The sequence below is a fragment of the Penicillium diatomitis genome, assembly GCF_028827545.1.
Source record: "Penicillium diatomitis strain IBT 30728 chromosome Unknown utg000008l_segment0_segment0, whole genome shotgun sequence".
Lineage (NCBI taxonomy): Eukaryota > Fungi > Ascomycota > Eurotiomycetes > Eurotiales > Aspergillaceae > Penicillium > Penicillium diatomitis.
The window spans coordinates 740489-765429 of NW_026623180.1; the positions used below are offsets into that span (position 1 = coordinate 740489).

Below are 24941 nucleotides of genomic sequence, written 5' to 3' on the forward strand. Positions count from 1 at the left end.
GCTGAAAGCTTGGATGCATCATCGTTTTAGTGAGAGCGGATGTGCAGGCACCACAGAGCGGGGCGGTTGCCTGTAACATGTCATTTGCACACGCAAAATGATCTATCCTGCACTGGATGCTCTTTCGTCATCGTATTCACAAGGCTTGACTAGCGTGGGCACTAGCGGCGAGTGACGCTCAAGAAAAGACCATCTCGGTGGTAGGATCGGCAGTGGTGTATCAGGCGAGTCTGGACGGCCGCTTGCTGCCGCAGTTCTACGGGCGGGATGTGTGATATGGTAGATTCGCAAAGATTCGAGATAAGCCTTGATTCACTCTCTATATCTTTTAATTCGTCACGACACAGCAATTGTCGTCAATGCACCCTCTTAATATGCAAACGCCGACCGTTTCATCTCCGCCCAGTGAGACCTTTCAATTCAAGAACTTGTGCATGTGCGTAGTGTTTCATCGCTTCCTAGACTTAGACTTTGGTGCGTTGGCAACGCTAGCCGCTCTTGAGGTCGCCGTAGACGAAGCTTTGCTACCTTTAGCAGGTTTGGCCTGTTTCGTCTGTAAACGATCGTCAGTGCCGGAACATGGAAGCTTGTTCACACAAAGTCCGAAGAACTTACCACGGCGCCGTTCTTGGCCTTCTTTTTTGCAGGTGCTGCGTCATCCTGCCCCTCTTCTTCCTCACGGGCGCGTCCGCGGCCTTTGCCCTCTCCATTGGCCTTGCTCTTCTTGGTCTCGTCAGCATCGGACTCAAACTCTTTGGCCACGGTGTTGAGTAGTGTCGTGCAGCGACGACTGATCTCGACGGGCGTGCGGCTCAGGAAGAACCAGTCGAATCGGAAGAGAGGGGATTCACGGATCTCGTCGCGAATCTTCTCAAACAGACCGTCGCCTTCCACACCATACTTATCAAGCATAACCAACAAGAATCGATCTTCTTCTTCAGTGTAGACTTTCTTGTTGGTGGTGGACACGGTGTAGTTGATTTTGAGCTGTTGAAGAGGCACACGATACATCTCCATCTTCTTACGCAACATCTTGCGCTGATGGTTCATCTTTCTCAGCTTCTCTTCTCCCTGCTCTATCACCCTCAGATATTTCGGGTAATCTTCAATCTCGGAGTACCGTTCCCAGAAGACCGCAGCATATTCTTTAATCTCGTCAGGATCTTTGCTGTCAATCTCCGTAGCGATGCCTTCATAGTCTGTTCGCCCGAATTTGGCTGAACCATTGACAAATTGCTGGAAGTCACGCCGGTTCCAAGTTGAAAAGCCCTCTTCTGTCATTGCAGCTTTCTTGGCCTGTTCTTCCTCCGTGAGGGGTTGGGCGTTGTCGATGGTGTATTGGGCCAATTCCCGGTCTGCTTCGCGCTCACTGAGTGTTTCTTCTGGGCCTTCCAGCAGCTCCGCCTTGTGGCCGATTTGCTTTTGATGCCAGGCTGTCTCCTGCGCTTGTAGCTCTTGTAGCTCGGGCGGGAAGAATTGCCAGTCATGAATGGTGATCTGCTTTGGCGGACGAGGTACCTTGGGTTTGGTGTCGGCAGTGCGGCCACCGGTAGCCAACGCCTGACGGTAGTACTTGTCGATGGAGTAGAACTGCTCCTTACGCTCACGCTTGGCAGGATTGATCCATGTCATACCAATGTCCTTTTTGCGATCGGTGAAATCCTTGCCGTTCCACTCGTAGGCGCTTTCAGAGCTAAACTTCTGCAAGTCATCGATGCCCAGGGACTCGTATTTCTTGTTCAACTTGGCTGTTCTCTCCTCGCCCTTCCTGAGAATAGCCTCAAAATCATCTTCGGTGATATCGTTTGAAGTGGAATCGGTGGCGTTCTTCTCGACGAGATCATTGGCCCCGAACTGGATCATACCGAGCAGTTCGTCCTTTGAAGCAGCCTTGTTAGAACCCTGCTGGGCCCTACCTTGCTGGATGACAAGTTGGTCTAGACGCAGCTTCTGGGCCGCCCGCTCTAGAACTTTCTCTTCAATCGCATTCTCGGTCACGAACCGGAACACTTTGACCTGTTTCGTTTGACCGATTCGGTGCGCACGATCCATAGCCTGCAAATCGGCCTGGGGGTTCCAATCACTATCAAAAAGAACTACAATGTCGGCAGTTGTCAAGTTGATACCTAGTCCGCCAGCACGTGTAGTGAGGAGGAAAATGAATTTCTCAGACCCCGGTTTGTTGTAGTCGTCAATGGCAGCAATGCGATCCTCGTGTGCCGTTGAGCCGTCAATACGACAGTACTGATAGTCGCGGAAACAGCAGTAGTCCTCCAAAATGTCAAGAACGCGACTCATTTGTGAGAAAATAAGGACGCGACTGCCATCGGCCTTCATTCGCTTGAGAAGCTTGTCCAGGATGGCCATCTTGCCAGAATTGTACACCAGGTGCTCATCCGTGGTGTATGGTGGACCAGGTTCGGCACCTTCGAATAGGTAGGGATGGTTGCAGCACTTGCGTAATTGCATGACAATGTTGAGTAGTCGCGTTTTTGACTCGCGTTTCCCACCTGCACCATTCACCGCATCGATGTCCTTTTCGAGGATTTTTTGGTACCACTTTCGCTGCATGTCAGCCAGTGGAACGTACAAGTTGATCTCTTGCTTCGGCAAAAGACTCTTTTCCACATCGCTCTTGACTCTTCGGAGCAGGAAGGGACGCAAGACACGATGCAATTGTTGCACGACTGTATCTTGGTCGGAGTCCTGACCGGAGAACCACTGATCGAATGCCTCCGAGTCACCAAAGACATCCGGAAGCAAGAAATTCAGAAGTGCCCAAAGCTCGTGCAGATTGTTTTGCAGGGGAGTTCCAGTAATCAACAAACGGTTGCGGGAGTTGAACAGACGGATGATTTGTGAGAGCGATGATTCCTCATTCTTGATACGGTGAGCCTCGTCGATGATGATGTATTCCCACGGAAGCTTCTTAAGAGCGGACTTTTCGCGAAGAATCATTTCGTAGCTGGTGATGCAAACGTCGAAGTTTCCGTCTGCCAGTCTTTCGTTGATCAGGCGCTGTCTTTCATCTTTGTCGCCTTGCAGCACAAGCACGTCGATGCCCGGAATCCACTTCGCAAACTCGCGCTTCCAATTATCAAGGGTGGACTTGGGCACAGCCACCAGGTGCGGCCCAGTAATATCGCAAACGAATCGAAGGTAGCCCAGGAAAGAAATGGTTTGCAGCGTCTTTCCAAGACCCATTTCATCGGCGAGGATACCGGAGATGCCATTCTCATGGAGTGACACCAGCCAGTTCAGACCAGCGATTTGATAATCTCGAAGCTCGCCATGCACGAAAGCAGGAGATTCGCGGAATACAGTTGTATTGTCCCCGCCCCGCACCTCATCCTGGAGAAGCTCCGCATCCTCTTCCTTCTCTGTTCGACGACGTCGTTCTCCACCTGCACCACCAGAGCGCGATGTGCCCTTCCGAGCTTGTTCAGTCTTTTCCTCATTTTGACGATCAATCTCTGCCATGATCTCTTTGATTCGAGGGTTCGGGTTGGTCTCGATAAAGTGACGAAACAAATCAGTCAGGCCAAGAAGATAGCGAAAGCGTCGGATGGTATCATCGTCCTATATCAGATGGCATAATGAGTGATGAACCGAGTCATTAGCTAGATGTGAGGGTGTGGTCACCTTCGATTCATCTAAGCGACCATGCTTCTTTCCCAATATACTCTTTCTCAGCTGCGTGGCCTCTGATCTGCGTCGTCGCCCGTCCGCCTGTAGGTCGCCTGCGACACTACTAGCAGTCGTGTTTGGATTTGTCTCCGAATCCTGATCAAAAGGGCCAGTCAGTCTCGAGCTATATCTTCTCACGCTGCACGGGTTTTTGGAAATCTCATTACCGTGTAATCAGGTGTATCTTGGTAGCTCTATCCGCGTGTCAGACAATACAGAAACACAGAAGGTGCCGTCAAGCAGAAGAAAAGCACTGAGAGGACCATGCCTCTAGTTGCCCGTGGGGACGCGACAGAAGCGACGGAAGCAATGGAGGGCAAATCATACCTGAGGCGCGTCTGCACTATCTACAGGAATGGATGGGATGGCATCATCGTAAGCTTCGGTCATTGGGGTATCTGTCTGAGATGGCGATTCGATCGAAGCTGGTGCCATGTCGACGTTTGGCGCTCGGGGCGCAAGGATCAATACGATAGAATCAAAATCGCGATCAACGCAGTGAGTTGGTCGCGTATCGGAAGTGAATTTTAGAGAGCTCTTAGCAGCAGAGAGACCAATGATGTGAGAGTTTTCAGAAGTCCAAGTGTCTCTTTGAACCGAGAGTGCGCGTTGAACCGTTTGCCTCACCTCCGTGTTTGAAAGGCCGCAAAATGAGGAAACAGCAAGAATGATGCTGGGCGCGCCAGAGAGTCGGAAAGAGCGCGGCGAGCAGGTACGCGCTGATTGGTACCGCTCTCGCCGGCGGTTCCATGCAATGATGACTCAGCTCCCTTTCACCGCCCGCCCAGATTACATATTCGGGTCCCAGAGCCGGATCATAATTCTCCCGAGAACACTCATCACCGGAATATCTCAACATCGGTCGATACCCCTACCACGTGATTTTCTATCTTCTCAAAAGCCTCGGAAAAACATATTACCCCACATGTGGGGTCACGTTACCAGGTCAGTGCAAAAGATGATCATCTGCAGTGTCGGGTACCTGTACAAACCCCCCTCTATTCAGCCAAGAAGAGCTTGCAGTCATAGAAGTCGAGACCTCGAACGAGGCTACTTGACGAACTTCGTCGACTTCGAATTCAATACCGAAGTCTTATCTGAGTTTCTTGTTCTATATATTTCTTCTTTGCCTTCTTGTCAAGCTTTCATCTGGTGTCACTGTCGTCCCATTTCTGAAAGACTAGCCCACGTCACCTGGCACGCATTATAACGAGGGTTACTGAAGCGTTTACTTTAGCCCTACATCAAGCGCTACTTTGCTCCACTGGCCTATCATGGATTCAATGAGGTCGTTGAACACCTCGCTGCCGGCCTCGACTCCTCGCCCGCAGCCATCCGAACAACTGCTCCAATCCTTTAAAGCGGCTGCCTTGTCCGTCACCAATCTTTACAAGAACGCCGTCTGTGATCAGGCTCGGGCACGCTCTGCTGGTTATCAAGATGCCATTGAAGACTTACTTCATTTTTTGGACAAGGAGAATCTTGGTCTGGACGATGGAGAGGGCTGGACAGTGCGACAATGGGCAACGGCAAAGTGTGATGGGACCGGGTCTCTGACAGGTGAAGACGACGACCGAGTCGATTCTGAGAAGTCTGATCCCACTACTGCGTCAACAAAGACTTATGCGGATTCGTCGAGCCCAGAGACACTATCTCGTCAGCTGCCTGTCCCTGGCGCTACTGCCGTCACAGAGCCCTCATCTCAGCCTGACATGATTTCGCCCGCGCCACAACCCCAGGAGACTGCTGCATCGTCCACTATGTTCACATTCACTGCCGGCCCAACTTTTCCTCAGTATCAAGAGCTTGACATAGACATGCAACCTACAGACGATTCCAAGTCTCCATTGCCAGAACGGTCTCCGGTCAACGTCCCCTTGATACCCCGAACGCCCCGCCCGCAACGTCATGCCCACTCGCATGCCTACGTGAATTCGCGAACTCCACAACGAGAGACCCCTACACACTTGGGTTCTAAGAGAAAGCTCCCACTTCCGGACTTCTTTGACTTTTCCGATCTATCGAGCGGAAAGGACAATATGTCGAGCGGTGGGAAACGTGGCCGGTTCACCTAAAGATCTGCCAAATTATTGATACTCTACGACTCGACGAGATGACGAATATTTCCTTCTGATTGTCATACAGCAGCGAGTTGGATACTTGGGTGTTTTGGGGTGGTGCATCCTGGAGGTCGTGATTCTTCGCATACTTTCGGACTTCCTGCATATTCTTATTCTGTCTGGATCTCACACCGGCGAGTTTTTGTTATTGTACTGTTGTCCGCATAAACTGTCTTCTTTTCGATTCCTTTCCTTAATCATGTAATTTTTTTTCCATGTTTGGTCTTCTCTCCTCTGTTGGAATTCCTTTCTCCATCATTTATACACACTCCCATATACCTTATCCACAGCATATAGACCTCTTACGCGCTGATGATACCCGGTGTGGGCAGCTCCTTATTATCACAATAGCCTAGCTACTCCATGTCACCAATATCTGATTCCCCAATCCCGCTGCGGGTAAAAGGTACGGGTAAAAGGTACTTGAAATTCCGATAAAATTCCTGCGCTATAGATAGCCTCACTCCTCAGAGCCCTAAGCTGAAATACATAATCCAGGAAGGCGATTCATCGCTAGTTGAAGGCCCTCCAGATTCCCAGCCCAACCAGACTGGCTGATATTGAGGCAATACCCAAACGGCGTGATCCCATCTTGTACTTGGTTGCACCCTGCATGATAGCTTTCTCTTGTTTTCGGAGGTTGTTCATGCCAGTGTAATAACTATAGACCCCGAGACCGACGAACGCAGCAGAGCCTGAGGAAATCGCGTCATGATTGTGAACATAGGAGGGAAACGGCCAAGTAAAGGTTGGTAGACTTACCAGTGACTCGGCAACTCATGCAGTCGTCCCATTGGTCTTCCTTCATAGCCTGCTTTGCGCTGACGATCTCTGGCTCGGAGGAGGAAAACATTGAAGATTGAGGTGCCAGAAAAATTAGCAGGGTTTGTGGAGGAGAGTTCAGAGAAGCAGAGGAAGGCTTGATTGGGTGATTAAGCTGCTATGCTTCACGGCTTCACTCACTTCCGGAGGCACCCAGACACTTTTCAAACACGGAGAGAAAAGCTTATCGTGCTTATCAGTAAAAGGCGCAAGGCGGAGCTTCACGGCAGATCGTAACAGCTTCCTATCTACCGGTAGCTTTGCGACATCGAGGTCTGGGTTACAGTCAGCATTCACGATGAGTGGCGAGATTGATGCTCTTTACATATTTGACGAGCATAAGTAAGCAAGTTGAAGATTTCGAGGCTTTTCAATTTGACTGACACTTCCCACCTAGCGCCCCCCTCGTTGAGCATGTCTACCGATCCCGCCCGCCATCGGCCGCGGCCATCCTGCCCCTCTATCTTGCTCATGCTGCCCCACGTCCTTCATTAATATATCTTCCTGGAACAACACCTCCGGTGACGGTCTTCTCTACCGTACAGTCCAATCTCTTATTTCTGGCATTATCTGAGGTGGACACAGAGCCCCTTCTGGTTCTAGAGTTCCTTCATCGGGTTGTTGACATCCTCGAGGAATTCGTCGGCGCGCCCTTGCTCTCGAGCAAGATCCAGGCGAACTACGAGGTCGTTGCGCAGTTACTTCATGAAATCTGCGATGGAGGAATAGTCTGCAGTACAGAACCCAATGTTCTCCAAGAAGTTGTGGAGGTGCCCGGGTGGATGGGGAAGCTCTTGGGTGGGATCAATGTGCCCGGGTAAGGATCAAGAGTTGGGACTTCTGCGAGATCGCAAGGGCATTTGACTAACGCTATTCTCATAAGTAGCTCCTCTACACCGACAATTGGAAGTACAAATCCTCTCAAACAATCCTTAGCTGCAGCCAATGCGTCCCAAGGTCCCGCAATACCCTGGCGGCGCTCCGGCGTTCGGCACACCTCCAATGAGCTTTACGTCGATATTATCGAGTCTCTATCCGTCACAGTGGCTCCCTCGGGTCGAGTACTCTCCGCGATAGCGTCCGGAACGATCGCTTTCACTGCGAAGATATCTGGGGTCCCGGATCTTCTGCTTTCATTATCGACCCCGGGGGGCCAACAATCACTCGCACGCAAGCTTGAACTGCCAGTATTCCATCCTTGTGTGCGACTTGCACGTTGGCGGGAGCGACCAGGCGAGCTGAGCTTTGTACCTCCCGATGGGCGATTTATACTCGCAGGATACGAAGTTGATTTATTGCCAATCGAGTCCGGTCTTGACCAAGCACCGAGCCACATGGAGAAGCTCTTCCTCCCCGCGCTTGTCGATATCCGCAAGTCATTAGGTTCTACTGGAGCCGACTTTGAGGTTCGTCTAACTCTGAACACAAATTTTCCGGGCCAGACTTCTGCCTCTCGGTCGACGGCCTCTCGTGGAGGGTCTGGTACCTCGACTCCATCGTTCCTCGGGGGTAGTAGCGGGACGTCTTCTGGGCCGGTCCTGGAGGAAGTTGTAGTCACGGTGCCTATCTCTAAGTCTGTACGACACATCACTGACATGCAGGCCAGTCGCGGTGATGCACAATTCACCCACGCCACTGGTCTGCTGGAATGGCGAGTGCCGACGGGTAAAGATGCCGGGACCATCACGGGGACCGCTACCCTACGCTGTACGGTCTCTGGATATCCCTCACCCGACGAAGAATTGGATGATAGTTTGGAGGATGAAGATGCGGATACAAATCTTCTGCAAGGGTACTATGAGGCACCAGCTTCATATGACCTGACCACAAGCAGAAGCGGCAAGGCACGAGACCCGTCCAAAGGAAAGAAGAAAAAGAAGAAGAAGTCGTCGAGCAAAAAGTCCCGTGTCACTGAAGAGACCGGCGAGACCCCTGCTGATGATGGGTCGGAAGAAATCCCTGAAGCCAAGACGGCTGCCCGCCACTCCTCCAACCAACAAATCGCACAAACTCTTGCGCCTACGAATTCGTCAACACAGCTCCCGTCCTTCTTCACACCCGCCTCGTCTACGCACCGTTCCGCCCCGCGACGGACAAAAGCCCAAATCAACGCCAGTCTGATGCCGAATTCGGCGTCCGTCTCTTTTGCTGTGCGCGGTTGGCTCCCATCTGGCATCAAGGTCGAGAGCCTCACGGTCGACCAGCGGCGCAGCCGTGGACTTGGTGAGAGTGTGAAGCCCTACAAGGGGGTGAAATATCTTTGTATCAGCAAGCGCGGTGTGGAGCGGCGATGTTGATCACGATTCACGGGGGAGAGTAGTTGGTGATGGTCCAGCGTACTCGGCGATTGATACGATTGGAATTTGGAATGGTCATAAAGCTAACAGTCTATTGCAAACTCTATATCACCTTGCAACGGGAGATTGCCGGAAGTGGCAATCTTGAACCAAGAAGCTTTCGATTGAACATTTATTGTCCCATCTTTGTTTATCCAGCAGAAGAGCAAAGCTGGCCCTCTCGCATGCTCATCTAGTAGGTACTCTGTGGCCTCATCGATCTAAGCGTACCTGTGAAATTCATCCAAGTGGAAGTGAACATTGGGCGATTGGAATGCTGCGACTTGTCAGGCTGAAGTTCTGCACCGATAGCTTTGCGGCTATGGGTGTAGCCCGTTCAGGTAGCCGGTGGGTGGTCAAACACGAGGCAAGTACATCATTCCACATAATGGATCCGAATGTCTGGGCTACCCGTGACATGCATCTTGGATGTTCCGTCATACAGCATCCTCGTAGAGTATAGTATCAGACTGCACGGACTAGGTTTCATGTACAATAGCCAGAATGGACTCGATGAAGATGGACGCTTTCCAAAACCGTGACCGCCCGCAGTGCTTGGCCACATGATTTACCACGTGAACGCTCGATCCTCGAGTCTTGACCTTGTTTTTACCTTCCGCCACGGCTGGGCTCAAGCAAGAAACGCAATTCAAGCCTGTCGGGGAATCTTTGCCCATCGAGAGTCGGTCCTGTGATTCCCTTTCTACTTTCTTTTTTGGGTGATGTCTTCCTGCTGGAACCTACAGTACCAGGTACTACCTACTCCAAAGGATCTGAGCTCTGATGAGACGTTTCTCATCGGCACAAATTACACACGACTCGACTCAACCCTCTTGATTCTGCACAGACACAGTCCTTGCGTCATAGCATTGGTATGCCAAGCTAAGGTATACGAGATCAGCATTAAGCGAAATCAGACGAAACCTCGAATTCAGCGTTCACGGGACTCGAGAGGTGCATCTTCCAGGGCTCAAGCCAACCCTGCCAAGGTGCCCAACCGTCAGTCTCGACAGATAAGATCAGATCAGCTCACTGCTCCCGTGCCAAGCAGGCTGCGAGCTGCGACTTGCGACTCCTCGGCTGAAAGCTGAAGCTTCAGTACCTTACTTCGATAGAGAGTGTGTAGTATGTAGTATGCGGTATGTAGTAGTTAGTGTATCTATATTGAGGTCTTACTACCCAGTAACTGAGTCCCGCGTGACACTGGCCGATCTCGTGATTTGCTTGACTATTGCGCCATCAAGGCCCCCATCCACCTCGAGCCAGTTGGTCTCCCTCTTGCATGCTGTCGACTCGAACCAGATACGGCTCCGGGCACGTCTCATACATCGACGACAAGGTTTGATGTAATCGAATCGGTCCTCAGTCGAGCGTCTCGACCTCTCGTAGGAAAGAACGTGGCATAGGCCCTCGAGACAACCCGATGAGATAGCGAGAATCCTCATACCAACCATACCAATGGGCCATCACATAGCCCGCCTACGCCAATATACCAGTGGCACTTCGGCTACGAACTTGCTCTTCCAGGCAAGCAAGCCATCTTCAGCTGCATCGGTGACGGCAGTTTTCAATGTACAGGCTGCGGCTACGAATGCCTCGCGTATGCATGGAGCATTCGCTCCACCAAAGCCGATGAGACTTCAAGGGGGCCACGGATACATGGTAGCTTGCTTGCTGACGGTGAGTATTGGTCATGGGCAGAAGTAGCGACCAGGTATCCCGTCTAACCCGAAGCCGCATGAGTCCCACGATTTGGCCCAATCTTGAAATGTGCACGCCATCGTTATGTATTCCGTGCTCATGGAAGCCCTGACGTTTGACGGTAAGAAGACGTACAGCCGCTCACGCCGTGAGTGCACTCGTGGAGAAAGATCCTCCTGGACTTTTTTTTATTTCAGGTTAGCTTTGCTAGATTTCATCAGAGGTCGATTCGCCAAGTCGATCTAGGCCGTGATTTTCTTCGTTTTGTTGTTTCTGTCCCCGTGAAGTACCCTCCAAAGCATTATGTGTTCCTGAGTTGTCCCTTCAATATCTTCACTTGAGCAAGATCCTTCGACCTTCTGTTTGCGCACAGTCAATTTCCGTCTTTCCAACTCTGATTCTTTCGCCGGCAAGGTTTCTCGACAACAACAACAACAACAACAACCCGACAAATCAAGATGTCTGGACTCAAAGAGATCGACGACAAGAAGGACTTTGGTCATGTCCAGGGCACAGAACTCGATGAATCAGCGTCAGTGGATACGATCACTGCGCTCGTGGCCGAAGGTATAACGACGACGATGATGATGATCTCTTTGCGACGTGACAAATGGCTTCTAGTCTAACCTTTGAATGGCGTCGCAGATCATAGACATGACATTCAGTTGTGCACCATGTCCTGACAGAAAACAGCAGTGCTTCTAGCTGGTGACCAAGTCTGCTTGGCAATCATGGCCCAGTCGTGGTCTCTCTCGTGAGTTGAAACAAAAACGATCCCCCGTACAATCGATATCTCGATGGAAAAACAGTCACATTCGGGAGACTGACACAATCATCGACGCGTGAACAGAGTGCTTGGATGGGTGCCGGGAATAATCACCATGTTGCTCTCTGGGGCTCTGTTCTGGACCACGTCAATCACCATGCACAAGTTCATCATGAAATACCCACAGATTCTCGCAACCGGTAACCTAACCTGGGCCCGCATGACAGCAACAGACGCGTAGTCATGAGGCTGCAGAGCCGAAAATTTCTGGTGCAGAGCTTTGTTAATCGATGGAGGAGTTGCCCCATGTAGGTGACTTTGGATACTATGCCTTTGGTCAGAGTAAATGGGCATTCCACTTTTCCGCCTTGATGCTGTAAGCCAACAATATCATATTGATCGCATTCCACGTTCTCACCGGAGCCAAAGTCCTCAACATCCTGTCTGACCATTCCATCTGCACGGCTCTCTTCTCGGGACTCGTCACCATCATGGGCATTGTCATGTCAGCCCCCAGAACTCTGCGCCATGTGAGCTTCATGTCGATGTTCTCGTGTAAGTGGTTGGCCTTGCATTCTTCCCTTTTTTTTTTTTGCCCCATCACCCAGAGGGAAGAACCTTCTGACCCCGCGGAAACATCCTCCCGTAGCCGCCTGCATGGGAATCGCAATTCTTCTCTTCCTCGTCTTCGCCGGTATGGAAAAAAGCCCCTTATACGGCTACAATGGCGACTTCCCCAGCGACGGACCCGTCCAAACCTACGCCTTCCCTCTCCCCGGCACAACGTGGATAGCATGCATGAACGCCGTGCTCAATATCACGTTCCTCTGGGTGCCTCAGATTCTCTTCCCGACATTCATCGCGGAAATGGAACGTCCGCAGGACTTTCCCAAAGCACTCGCTGTCCTAGCCGTCATCTCGGGCGTTCTGTTCATCGTGGCCCCCAGCCATTGGATTCCACTACCTCGGACAATACGCAACAGCACCCGCCTTTGGCAGCCTGGGGTCGTCGCATACAAGAAAGCTTCATTCGGCTTCGTCATCGTGCCGACCCTGATCATCGGCGTGATCTATGCAAATGTCACCGCCAAGTTCATCTACAATCAGATCCTCGGCAAGTCACGCCATTCGCACAGCAACACCTTCATCGGATGGACCGTTTGGAGCCTGATCATGATCGGCATCTGGGTGATCGCATTTATCTTTTCAGAAGTCGTCCCCAGCATGGGGGACTTTCTCTCCTTGCTCGGAGCGGCGTTTGATTCCTTTTTCGGATTCCTTTTCTTTGCCGTGGCCTATTGGCAATTGAATCGTGGAAGACTGTTCGCTGATCCGCAACGGACAATTCTGTCTCTGGTGAATGTGTTTGTCACGATGGTGGGTTTGTTCATGCTTGGGCCTGGACTGTATGCCGCGGTTGAGGCGATCATTGCCGATTATGCGGGATCGACGACGCCCGCGTTTACATGTGCCAATTTGTCGATCTGAGGGGTCCGATGGCCTGAGCGAGGATAGGAGTTTGTCTCTTTACTGTACGAGACTCGTATAATCATCAAGTTGAGAACTTTTACAAAATTGAATGGTCAATATAGACAGTCGAATCGAAGCAGGTTCGCGAGAAAGTCAGAAAAGGAAGAAGGGAAAAAAAAGGAAAAAAAAAAACCAAGCCATGAAGAAGAAAAGTAAGTCACATGAAATCCCCTCGGTAACCTTAAGTGCTTGCACTTGAAAAGGCGAAGCAATCTCCCTCAAATTTTGGGGTTCGATTCTCCATCCGAGAATATGAAATGTAAAGTAAAACCTTCCTCCCAGAGCACTCCATTGGATCGGGTTCTGCACCACCTGAGGGTGATTTAGAGTTTCGACGATCTCTTTTCGAGGAATTGGAGGACAAAGTAGGCAACTAGGTTTAGCGGATTTTGTTAGAATGATCATCATCAAGAATGACTCTTTTAGGGAGTTTGAGAGCTGATAGGGTGCGGTATAGAGTGATGTGAATAGCAGCTCTGACGAAATTGGTAACGGGGGCGCAACAATTATGATTAATCATTTAGAGGACCATCTGGGTTTTTGAACGGCAGTTTCAAGCTTGGAATCGGCCTTGACATTAGGGAAAAGGGAGGAGAGGGAGGGGATAAAGAGAATTGAAATGGAATGCAGAGGGAACACGGTATCAAAGTCGGTGTGCTGGCCAACAAATCACCGGCTGTGCGTTGTGAGAAAGTTGTAACGAAAGGGTGCCACGGCAATTGATCAATATCAAGCGGGTGGAGTACATATACCCATCACAAATTGCGGTCACTATCTTCTCTTCTCTCGTATCCAACGAAAGAGATATCCCCAGAACTTTGACAGACATAGGAAAAGCAAGACATGCTCATGTTGCGAAACGGGGGAAGATGAAAGGGCATAAATCGCGAAGAAATTGGAATCATTCGAAAGCAAGTCAAAAGAGGGAGGAGGAGGAGGAGGAGGAGGAGAAACAAAACAAAGGGAACACTGAAAAGAAAAAGCCGACGGAATATGTTACGGGGATTTACTCACTGGCAGCAACAACGGCGGCACGGCTGGCTCCAGCCTTTGCGCTTCCACCACCCAAAGTCAAAATATAACGCAACCAGCCAAGAGTGACTTTCTTGCCGCTGCGGTCAAAGTCGGGAGCTAGGGCACTGGCGGCCTTGAATTTGCTCAATTTACCAGCGTATGGAGGGTAGCGAATGGCCAAAATGGACTCGAGCCAGCTTGGGGTGCTAGTGATCGGGCGGCGGTGCACCCACACGTCGAAGCTGGCACGGCCACGGTAGGCACCATTACCACTCTCACCCACCCCACCGAACTGCAGGGTAGGAATGTGCAGAGCGGCGTCGTTGCAAGAAACACCACCCGAGCGCGTGGAGGAGATGACTGGAGGCCAGGATTAGCGCTGTGTTAGAGCGGCCAAGGGTGGTTAGATCAATACATACTCTTCTCAACTTCGGCTTTATTACCAAAGGGGTATAGACCGAGAGGGGTGCTCTGAACGCCGTTGGCAAGTCTGATTGCCTCGTCGAGACTCTTGACTGGTAAGATAGGAATGAAAGGACCGAAGCTCTCCTGTGTGCACAATGAGTCCTCCACGGAGTCGACTAGGACGACAGTGGGTTCAATGAAGAGCGTCTTCTCATCCATGGTTCCGCCTAGCAGAATTTTGCCCTTGGTATTGTCAAGCATGGACTTGAGACGCTGGAAGTGAGCCTCGTTCACAATCTTGGAATAGTCAGGCGAGCCCTTGGCGCCATTGGGGTAGAACTCTGCGTAGGCCTTCTTGAATTCCTCCACGACCTGAAACACAAGTTCCGCCTCGATGAGGAGATAGTTCTGCGACGTGCAGATTTGACCGGCATTCAGAACCTTGCTCCAAAGCATGCGGCGCGCAACCAGGCGCGGGTCAGCATGCTTGGAGATAATAGCTGGGTTGATACCTCCCAGTTCCAGGACCACGGGGGTCAAGTGAGGCGCGGCAGCCTTAGCGATGATGCGACCCACGTTGGCACCGCCCGTGAAGAAGATCTTGTCCCACCGCTCGGCCAAGAGAGCCTGTGTCTCGGGCACACCACCTTGCACAACAGTATAGCATGAAGGGTCGAGGGAGGCTTCGCAGATCTTCTGCATGACAGCGGCACTGCGGGGCGCATTCTCGGAGGGCTTAATGATCACCGTGTTACCAGCTGCGATGGCACCGATGACGGGGCCCATGGTCAGTTGGAAGGGGAAGTTGAAGGCACTGTTTCCATGACGGGTGTCGTGTTCGTTAGTCTGGGTTCCATGGAGGAGGGAGCGCACCCAATTTCCATCGGAAGCTCGACACGTACCCAATCACCAATACGCAACCCAAGGGATCCTTGCGGATCTTGGGACTCATGAGCTTGAAGGACAGCTCGATGTCGGGCGCCTTCTCATCCTTGACCCATTTGTGTAAGTTGCGAGTCGTAAAGACAATATCGTTGAGCATCCAACCGCTCTCGGCCACCTCGGCTTCGAATCGAGGTTTGTTCAGGTCTTGGGCGCACGCCTCGACGATCTCCTCCTCGTGGTCCTTGATGCTGTGATGAGACGAATGGTGTCAGCTCGTCGGATGCCCGATTGCATGGAGGTGGACCATGATATGTTTGAATGATAGCTTCTCGATGACTTACGCCCAGTAGAGCTTGCGCAGCTGGACAAGACGGAACTCGACATCACGAGTCCGGTTCTCGAGGAATGCCTTTTTGGCGGTGGCGATGCGCGCGGGGATGGCCTCGAGCGGAGTGAACTGCAGCTCGGGTAGTTGAACACCCATCTTGGAATCGAAGCAAGCTGCCGATCGAGTCTGCGATAGATAGATCTATGTATATATAAGGGATCAGAAGGATGTAGCCGAGGGAGAAATCGAACGATCGCAATGGAGAATTTCCCAGAAGAAGCTTACAGGGTCGAGACCTCTTCAGGTGGGCGGAGTGTCCCTTTCTTAAGAAGACGCAGGGCCAAGTTCTCCGCACGGGGCTGCCACATGCGCATGCTCGGCCTCTTTTTGCTCAAAAAGGGTTGGCTTTGCCGGACAATTGCGCTTGTTGCTTTGTCACTCCCCTTTTGGGTTAGGACCTCTCCAGCTCGGACCATCTCATGGTTAACCTTGCAACTGATGCACGTTTGCAGTCGAATAAAGTATATACAGCTGCGGACGCTTGTTACAGAGGAGCCTCGATGTCAATACACTTCTCACGAACTTTGAGTTTCTATACTCGAAGCAAACAAGCTTCGCAAGCCAGCGGGAGTAACAAAGCGTACTGAGATTCAAGTCCTCGACCCCTCACACAACCGTCATCCCGGTCCGACCGTGGTCTCTCACACGGTGCTCTGTGCCAATATGACTTCGCGTCCAGCTGGAGGGCTCCTACTGTACAGTCTGGACAAGTTCACGAGTAACTCAACTTGATACCTGATAGTACGGTCAAACGCATATCACTAAGTTACTTCATCCGTTCATCCTTAGTTCATCTGCACTCCGAGTTGCAACTTGCAACTTGCAACTGATAGCCGCGGCTTCGGATGAGCCCCGCTGGAGATCTGCACGGGCACTTGAGAGTCTCTGATTGGACATGAAGGAATTTATGCACAGAATCGAACAGATCGGGCTCCGTATCGGACGAAGCTGACAGCTGGTTTGGTTTGGCCATGGCAGTGAACAGAGACCAGGAATGACGGGATAAGGCAAATGCTCTGTAGACTCGGTTCGGTCGCAAAGTCGAATCTTCAGTGATCACATCCAGATGGATGAAGGCGTCGGCGAGGACGATACCTAGTCGGTGGTGACGAGGAGAGGGATGATTGAGAAGGTGAAGATACGAGATGAAGTCTTAATGCAAATGCAGCGTGTGTATATAGAGAAACACTGAAATGAAAGATAAGCGCGTCGACCGATTAAGATAGTAGGTAGTAGGTAGTAGGTACTGCTCGACAGTCCAGTTTATTCAAAAATATTGAGTCCAGAATCAATCGACACAAACGCCAATATGGAGGTACATGTATAGCTTGCATCTCAGAAAAAAGGGGCCCAGGAAAAAAAGGACAAGGAAAAAAGGATCGACGACATCACGGATCAATATCTAGTTTTTGAATTGATCTTCAGTCACACCTTTACCCATTGCAGCCGTACTGCTAACACCGCCCGAGACCATCTTGAGCAGATTATCGACATAGTTGGCGCCACTCCATTTCTGGTGTGTGACCACATCGACGCCCTGCTCCATCTCGGGCTCTTGGACCATCTCACCGTAGGCACGCATTCCATTCTGCGCGTAGGCCTTGGCGAACTGGTGAGAGATAAGAGCGGTCGTGTGCAGACCAGCCAGGGTGATGAACTGCCAGCAGTATCCCAACTGTCCCAGGCGCTTGATGTAGGTCTCTTGCTCGTCACGGGGCATTGCCTTCTTCCAGTTGAAGGAGGGTGAGAGATTATAAGCGAGCCTATTTGGCACAGGAAAGACGGACATGGTCAGTACGGAAGGTCCATTAACTTTGTGAGGGCTGGAACGGGGGAAGATGAAACCCAAATCAACTCACTTCTGCTCGGGCCAGACAGCGTGAACGCCATCAGCAAACTCCTTGGCCTGGTTGTAATCAGGCAGCTTACTCTCCATCCAGATCAAGTCGGCGAAAGGAGCATAAGCCACGGCACGGTTGATAGCACACTGTGTGCCACCTTGGTACCGGTAGAAACCCTCCCGGGTACGGGGGGCTTCCCAATTCCAGTAAACGTCGGCGCCGATGAGACCCTTGGCAATGGCACGAGCCTCAGTGTTGCTCTTGCCCTTGGCGGCCTCGCGGTACTGCTCAATCAGACTCTCTTTGTTTGAGTGAGCACCGGCATTGATCGCATCGATCACCGCCTCATCAAAGAGCTTGAGGCCAGCTTGGGTGGTCCACTGATCCTCGATTGCCTGCAGCTCAGGCCCGTTCTTACCAGCTCGCTCGGCAGCGACCATCAGATCGTTCAGAGCCTCGATGTTCGGGTTGGTGGAACCGACAATGAAGGCATGGTCACGGTGGTCAATGGTGGAAGTGAGGAGTGTGGCGGCCTCGGAATCTGTGCGAGCAATGGCCAGGAGATCGGTGCCCATGATATCGGCCTGAGCGCGGATGGCAACGAGACGGTTGATGTGTTCGCTGATGGGCACCAGCACCTTGCCGGCCATATGACCGCACTTTTTCGTGCCGGGAGCTTGATCTTCAATGTGAATACCGGCCGCGCCGCGCTCCACAAAGAGCTTGGTCAACTTCATCACAGCAGTCAGACCACCGTGACCGGTATCGGCGTCTGCGATGATGGGACGGAGGTAGTCCACATTGGCAACTTTGGAGCGCTGGTCCTTGGGGGTAGTGATGCGTTCCTCTCGCTGTTTTCGGTCATGGAAAAGCTGTGCCATGAAGAGTTGATTGACCTTGCGAGGGACGGTATCCTATCAGAAGAATGGTCAGTGTCATCACTTTCAAGCTTCAATGTCCTCGTACTGAGTCGCGTTTCACGTACCATAGGGTAGTCTGCAAGATCCGGGGAGGGTTCGTCCGTGGATGAGGCAGTTGAAGAGCTCTGCCAGCCAGAAACGTAAATGGTATCCAAGAACTTGCACATCTGCGTGATCATCGTGGGCTCCAGGCAGCCATATGTGTAGCTGGCCTCCTTGTTCTACTCGCGTGCATATAAGGCATTAGCAAGCTGCAGGCTCTCTCTCAACCCCTTATGTATCGGAATAAGACGCTTTCATACCTGCCAGTTCTGTTCCAAAATACCCCAAAGCTTCTTGGCCTGCACGGCGGAGGGATAGCTGATAGTCAAATTTCCACGTTTGGCCACAATTTGCTCGGCTGTGAAAGGACGTTTGGTGAAGCGCCATCGAGAGTCCTTCCACCAGTTCTGGACAGCCTCGACATCCTCCGCAAACTTGCGGTCTTCGTCTTCGTGTAGGCCCATGGTCACGGTGTGATAAGGATGATCAGCAATGCACGACAATAAATCAGTACAGAGTATAAATTTATTTGAGTAGTCAAAGATAGAGAAGCTTGATCAATGATTCAAGTTCTAAAAAGTCAAAACCCACAACTTTATTCCAAAAGAAGAGACCTCTTTCACAAGCCAGAGGGGGAAACCCCGGGGTACTTATTTACTTCCACGGATGCGTCACCTCGAGATTCAAACATGGTCGGTAAACGCTCGGCTTAGCGGCTGGACAGCTCATGGTCGAAACCTTGTAAGCCTAGGCATTCCCGTTGAAACAAGATGGTCAGCTTGATCCCATGCCCAGTAGAATTTCCGCATCCTCATGAGTTTGGCTCCGAAAGCCGGAATGCGGGTGCGGTGGTTCGGAAGAGAGGATCCTACTTTTGGAGATCCTCGGTCTAACGGACAGCTGGGCTCGGCGCCCTTGGTAGCCTCGTATTACAGTACTGACTCACTACTGAGTAGTAGTACTGTGCCTTTGGCCGAAGCCTTCATCTGCGTTCATGAGATAAGTCCCGTGACCACTTGTGCTCTCTAAATTGATTGATTGCATCTTTGATTTTACTGCGCACTTTGCATGTCAAAAGACTCTGGTCTTCCTTTGGGATTCGAGTCCTGAGGTTTTCCAGAAAACATATTCCGACCATCTTCAGGGAAGAAATCGGCATGAGATTGCGGGCAAAGTTTAAATGACGTCGCCTGAACACATGCATAACAGACGTGACAGTACGCTAAGACTTTCACATGCGGCTGGAGTCGGAGCGCCTTGAGGAATTGCGGAGGTACACGGCTGGACTGAACTTTTGAAGTACTTGGAGAACGCTTCCGACTAAGAATCAAATGCAACAAATGGCTTCTGAGATAGTCATTGGTGTCAAATCCTTGTCTTTTATCAGTTGACCAGTGTTACTGTTGCTTATATGGCATCGCGGTACGGATCTCTTCCAGCGAAGTTACTCGATGCATGTTGAAAATGAGACTCCATGACTCAATACGGTTCGGTCATGCCCCGGTATTCAATGTCTGCTCGGCGCCACAGTTCCAGCTCAATCAAATTCGTTCGTGTCGCAGACATCAGCATTTAGCAGTGAGCAGCACACCGCGTGGAGCTCGCCCGAACAGAGCTGAGAATGTTTCAAACTATTTGATTTTCGATCCATACTACTAGGTCGTGATCGGTCCGTAGCTCAGACTGTCAGTAACTGACTATCATCTAGGGCTGTGATACCAATCGGGTTGTACGTACTACGTAGTAATGTACAATACATCTAAACTGCATGCAGACGTCAGCCCGCTCTGAAGATGTAGGGGCGATGTGCTTCGAAGTTATGAGGATCCATACCTACACAAACGCCAAAGATCTATCCCAGAAGGCATGTGTGAAAGGCCGATAGCGGAAAGATAAACCAATAAATTCCAGGGTGGACTTTGTTCTCAAAAATGACTCAGATACGTTTCCAACCCTCCAGGGCTGTCACTGGTTGTTCTCCAGGAAGCACACACAGTACAATCGTACATGGTGAGGGCGGCGGGTTTCCATCGCAGATGGACCTCGGCTCAACCACCACGCCCAGGGGTGATTGAATGTTTACTCTCCTTTACGACGAGGCATTCCTATGGGCCACTGGACCAGTGGACAGTGGACACTGCACAGTCACAAGGGTCGTGAGCCCGACAGGTCTGGACCGAACTGGATGTTTTTTAATCTGTAGACACTTATTACTTCCATCTCTTCTACCGGATCCGATTTCACCACAACAACGCTCCAAATTGACTTTGACCATGTTATTCTGGCGCTAAGCTCCAATGCGAGGGAATCTGTATTGCTGACCGCGTTGCAACATGCCCAGTCCGCTGGCAGTGGAGGTGATTTGATGTTCGTGCATTTCATCTTGAGGTACTGACTCACAAGTCACGTCACAGAACTCGGTCGCAAGCTCACTTCAAGAAGATAGCGCTACCTCACGAGATAACTCCGTAAATCCATATAGTACTCGAAAATCTACCTAGTGAGACCTGAGTAGTCCTCATTTTATTCTCAAGGGGTTCTTGAAGTCAATCAGGTACTGGAGAATCCACTAACGCGGTGCCCAATACCTCTTCGGCCATGCAGACCGAACTGGGAAGAAATACCTCGGAATTCGTGTTGAAACGACGAAGCCTCTATATATCCCGTAACATCGAAAGCAGCCACAGAGTTTGAAAAGCCACACGCAAGATGTTTGCACACGTGCGAAAAGACCCAAACTTTTTGCCCGTGGGCACAGTCTCAGCATAAAGGATGGTACTGGATTGCGCAATAGTCATGACAGGAAGGATGTAGGTGGGTACGCGGGGATCTCTGCTTGCTTCAGCTCAAGGTACCTACTACCTAGTAGTGCTTGGCTGCTTGTATTTGCGATAATCGATCTGTTACAGTGACTTCAGACCGGTGTCTGTCGTAGCAGCCACCTATCGTATCAGATGGCTCTATTGGGTACTGAGGAGTCAGATTGAATAAGATGTCCATTTGATGGGACCGTTACGGAATGAAGCCTCAAAATGTTGCTAGGTATTCCGCACAGCGCGCCGGAAGGACAAGGATGGCCCCCGTACTCTCTTTCTCTCTGTAACAAATTAATCATTTATGCTATTTTTCATGGAAGGCGTCCATCAATCATGAACGAGCGAGTGGTGGGATACAGCAAACTCAAGATGTTGCAGTAGGAGAGAATCCTGCACATCGTGCACACACTCAATTTCAGGTGTCATGTTAACGAAGGAAAAACGCAATAAGAATGGGGGGGGGCCTTTTCGCCTGCTAAAAGTCCATCTCAAGTAAGCATCACATCCGCAATGCTTGCCTTTTAATGGCGTTTGCTTCATAAGTCTGTGAGATATAAATATCAAGACTATAAAAAAGCCATGCCCGAGGATCCAAAACGCATGTCGCAATGCTCTCCTCAAAGAGTGTCTGAGGAATCAATTGCCTTCTTGTAGGTGTCGTAAGGGGTGATGGCACCCAGTGACCGCCGCATGTGCGCGTTCAGGAACTCGAGGCCGTACACGTAACTGGCATTGACCCAACCAAATCTAGAATTGTTGTCAGCATTAGGCTATTTAAGACTTCTGAATAACGAGAAATCCACTTACCCTTCGCGGGGCGCACCCTTGAAGTCGGTTCCCTGGTTGCCGTACTCTGCGTCGACTCGGTGTGGGTCGATAGGGCGGGTCACATCGTATTTCTCAACAACCACGCCGTTAAAGTCGACAAAGGCCTTAGTGATCATGTAAAGCCACTTGTATGCCAACCGCTCGGCCTCCTCCTGGTAGCCATATCGCAAGAAGCCGGTCCATGCCAGCATCTGTTGTGGGGCCCAACCATAGGGGTAGTCCCATTGTCGGTTTGGTCGTTCCAAACCGACAGGTCCACGCGACTCCTCTGTACCAGACACCAGACCTCCAAAAGCCTCGAGTCGGGGCAAAGCTTTCTCGACCATAGTAGCAGCCTGCGCTGGCGACGCTAAGCCGGCCCAGAGAGCCCAGAAGGTAGTGGCGCTCTCGTAGTCGGTGCGAACCTCTTTGACAGTGTCGTAATCAAAGTACATACCTTTTTCGGCGTCCCAGAGCAGCTGGTCCATGCGCTGCTTACGCTTACGCGCACGGCGATCCCAGGTGGAAGAAGATTCGAATTTGACGTCTTGAGTCGAGGGCGTCCGGAACTCCTGCGGAATCTCGAGTCTATCCTTGAAGTAAATGCGGATGATGCGGGCGATGTCAACCTCGTACTTGTACAGAAGAGAATTGAGATCGACTGTCGCAAGGTTGGCACAAACTCGCTCAAGTCGGTAGCTTGTGTCGTGTCCCGACTCTCGGACAGCTCGGTCGTGAAGGAAGTATTCATCCAACTCAGGCTCAACCACTTGACGCGAGTTGTAAGCATCGACAAATTCAGTGAAATTCATTCCGTGCTTCTCAGCGTAGGGCATCAGGACGTGGATGAAGTGACTTGGCTCGGTCTCGGGAGGCACACCCCAGCCCTCTGGCCGGTAACGAGACAGACCAGTCACAGGGTCCAATCGTGGCTCGGAAACCCAAACACTGTAGTACTCCTTGACGGCAGCCAGAACGGCGTTCCGCAAAAACTCCAGCGCATCTGGTTCATTCTTGATGCGCTCGTAGACTCGCAACGCCATGTCCGTCAAGAATGGGGGTTGCGACCGTGTCAAATAATAGGAACGGTTGGCATTCAAGATCTTGCCGTAGTGCTTGATCTCGAAACAGAAGTTGACGACCATGCCTTTAGCAAGGTCTACTCGATCGCTGACAATCAGACCCAAGGACTCCATGTAGCTATCCCAGCCGTACAACTCATTGAATCGACCTCCAGGGACAACGAAGGGAACGCCGGAATATTCAGCCTCGCCGGTCTCCTTGTTCTCGGTCTTGTTCATGGCCAGGGCAAGAAGACCAGGCTTCTGCTTCAGTTTCATCACATAATCCGGGGTAATGTCCGCGTCAAGCATGACCACGTCGAGTCGCAACTCTGGCTTCTTCTCAGCGATGTTGGAGTAGTATTCGAACTGTTCGGGGGCACCAGGGGGAATGTAGATTCGAGGGCGGGGGTCATCGGTCCAGTCCTTGGTGTCACGTCCAGCAACCTCAATGTTGGAACCATCGATGCGTCTCGTCAGAGCCTTCCAGAAAGAATTCTTGATCAGGCGTGACAACCGCGCGACGGGATTCTCACTGAGGCGGGCCTCATCAAGTACAATAGACTTGCGACCGTAGTCTTTCGCGATGGTCAATTCCTGCAGCAGATTGGACAGCATGTATGTGCCGCGTACGTCGACACGGTTGAATCCAGACGAGCCTGCAGTGCCCACTGAGAGGGTCTGGGCTGGTTAGTGATGGGCAAGGGCTAGTAGCGTTATCGGGGCAGTTTACCTTGGGACCAACGTCTTCAATGGTGATCTGCATGTTCTGATCGGTATCCTCTTGCTTCAAAAGGGCCTCGAGGGTCTCGTCCACATTGATGAGAAACTTGCGGGGCTGTCCGGAGGCCTCATCTGTTGCGGTCCAAGTCAAATGTTAGCTCGAGACTGCCCGTCGACATTGCTTCAATTGATCGGGATCGACGCATTGCACGTACCGTGACTTCCTCGGCGAGACGGCAATGTGCCCAATAACTCAGAGATCTCGCCGCGGCTATAGTCCTTTACGCTCTACAAAGTATAACTGAGTGAGCAGGGGTCGTCGATCCGCGGGGTTGCCGCACAGGCGCCGCGGCTGCTTACCGTTGAAAATGCACGTCGGCGGTCTCTAGCCCTCGCCAAAGAGTCATCATCGCCGTAGTAGACATCCGGATGGGAGAAAGGGTCAAGAGAGGGAGCTCGCTGGGGAACCCGCTGGGTATTCCCATTTGTCGAGGCCATTGTATGTTGGAGAGGCAAATTTCGGAGAGAGAGAAGTGGAACGGAAGGTACAATTAGGGACTCCGATCGTGCGTAACGCAATGCGGGTTTGTTTTTAAGCGTACACCGACTTTTCGGAGACGACTAAAGGATCCCTTGAGATGTCGACTGCGAGATCCTCGACTCGAATGGAGGGGTGGTGAGGCGGCGATAAGGAACCAGGAGGTGATTTGGCCTTTGGGAAAAAGCAAAAGTCAATAGGCTGTTCTTTGAGTGGGCGGGAATCCGGTGGTCATACTCGGCCGTCGAACGACTGCGGGAACTAGAATACTTCCCTGGAATGAAGAATAGTCGCTTGATTGAAATTGAAAGTGGTTCACTCAATGAAAAACAATCTGGGTATGTCAAAAGGAGTCTGAAAACAAATGGCGGGGCAAATGTGTCTGATATTTCTTAATGCGATGGTGGGATGTGAAGAACGAGTCCTGATTACTGCGATGATCTCATGCACCCTGATAATGATGTCGCTACTCCACTATGATCGTTTTTCAACGGGTCTGATAAGACGCCAATTGCAAAGGATGACAGCTGGTATGAACA

The 24941-nt window shown here is 51.2% G+C and overlaps 8 protein-coding genes across 8 annotated transcripts; 3 read left to right on the forward strand and 5 right to left on the reverse strand.

Moving 5' to 3' along the window:
* Positions 1 to 448: 448 nt before the first annotated feature.
* Positions 449 to 4122, reverse strand: N7539_006297 (uncharacterized protein; the record flags this gene model as incomplete). Its single annotated transcript, XM_056935899.1, has 5 exons — positions 449 to 553; positions 616 to 3579; positions 3643 to 3783; positions 3855 to 3881; positions 4015 to 4122. The coding sequence occupies 5 exons, from the start codon at positions 4120 to 4122 to the stop codon at positions 449 to 451; spliced, it is 3345 nt and encodes a 1114-aa protein (XP_056788823.1).
* An 839-nt stretch (positions 4123 to 4961) lies between these two features.
* Positions 4962 to 5762, forward strand: N7539_006298 (uncharacterized protein; the record flags this gene model as incomplete). The annotated part of the gene is made up of 1 exon (XM_056935900.1): positions 4962 to 5762. The coding sequence occupies one exon, from the start codon at positions 4962 to 4964 to the stop codon at positions 5760 to 5762; it is 801 nt and encodes a 266-aa protein (XP_056788824.1).
* Positions 5763 to 6320: 558 nt separating this feature from the next.
* On the reverse strand, positions 6321 to 6660 carry N7539_006299 (uncharacterized protein; the record flags this gene model as incomplete). Its single annotated transcript, XM_056935901.1, has 2 exons — positions 6321 to 6502; positions 6570 to 6660. The coding sequence occupies 2 exons, from the start codon at positions 6658 to 6660 to the stop codon at positions 6321 to 6323; spliced, it is 273 nt and encodes a 90-aa protein (XP_056788825.1).
* A 267-nt stretch (positions 6661 to 6927) lies between these two features.
* On the forward strand, positions 6928 to 8926 carry N7539_006300 (putative AP-3 adaptor complex subunit mu; the record flags this gene model as incomplete). The annotated part of the gene is made up of 3 exons (XM_056935902.1): positions 6928 to 6971; positions 7027 to 7446; positions 7516 to 8926. 3 exons carry the CDS (start codon positions 6928 to 6930, stop codon positions 8924 to 8926), a joined length of 1875 nt encoding a protein of 624 aa, XP_056788826.1.
* A 2198-nt stretch (positions 8927 to 11124) lies between these two features.
* N7539_006301 (uncharacterized protein) lies at positions 11125 to 12920 on the forward strand (the record flags this gene model as incomplete). Its single annotated transcript, XM_056935903.1, has 5 exons — positions 11125 to 11233; positions 11360 to 11420; positions 11517 to 11632; positions 11814 to 11987; positions 12082 to 12920. The coding sequence occupies 5 exons, from the start codon at positions 11125 to 11127 to the stop codon at positions 12918 to 12920; spliced, it is 1299 nt and encodes a 432-aa protein (XP_056788827.1).
* A 1048-nt stretch (positions 12921 to 13968) lies between these two features.
* Positions 13969 to 15750, reverse strand: N7539_006302 (hexadecenal dehydrogenase; the record flags this gene model as incomplete). The annotated part of the gene is made up of 4 exons (XM_056935904.1): positions 13969 to 14336; positions 14396 to 15195; positions 15284 to 15514; positions 15608 to 15750. The coding sequence occupies 4 exons, from the start codon at positions 15748 to 15750 to the stop codon at positions 13969 to 13971; spliced, it is 1542 nt and encodes a 513-aa protein (XP_056788828.1).
* A 1306-nt stretch (positions 15751 to 17056) lies between these two features.
* On the reverse strand, positions 17057 to 18921 carry N7539_006303 (isocitrate lyase 1; the record flags this gene model as incomplete). Its single annotated transcript, XM_056935905.1, has 4 exons — positions 17057 to 17417; positions 17514 to 18409; positions 18481 to 18636; positions 18718 to 18921. The coding sequence occupies 4 exons, from the start codon at positions 18919 to 18921 to the stop codon at positions 17057 to 17059; spliced, it is 1617 nt and encodes a 538-aa protein (XP_056788829.1).
* A 2969-nt stretch (positions 18922 to 21890) lies between these two features.
* On the reverse strand, positions 21891 to 24362 carry N7539_006304 (alpha,alpha-trehalase; the record flags this gene model as incomplete). The annotated part of the gene is made up of 5 exons (XM_056935906.1): positions 21891 to 22020; positions 22081 to 23822; positions 23875 to 23996; positions 24080 to 24152; positions 24225 to 24362. The coding sequence occupies 5 exons, from the start codon at positions 24360 to 24362 to the stop codon at positions 21891 to 21893; spliced, it is 2205 nt and encodes a 734-aa protein (XP_056788830.1).
* Positions 24363 to 24941: the final 579 nt, after the last annotated feature.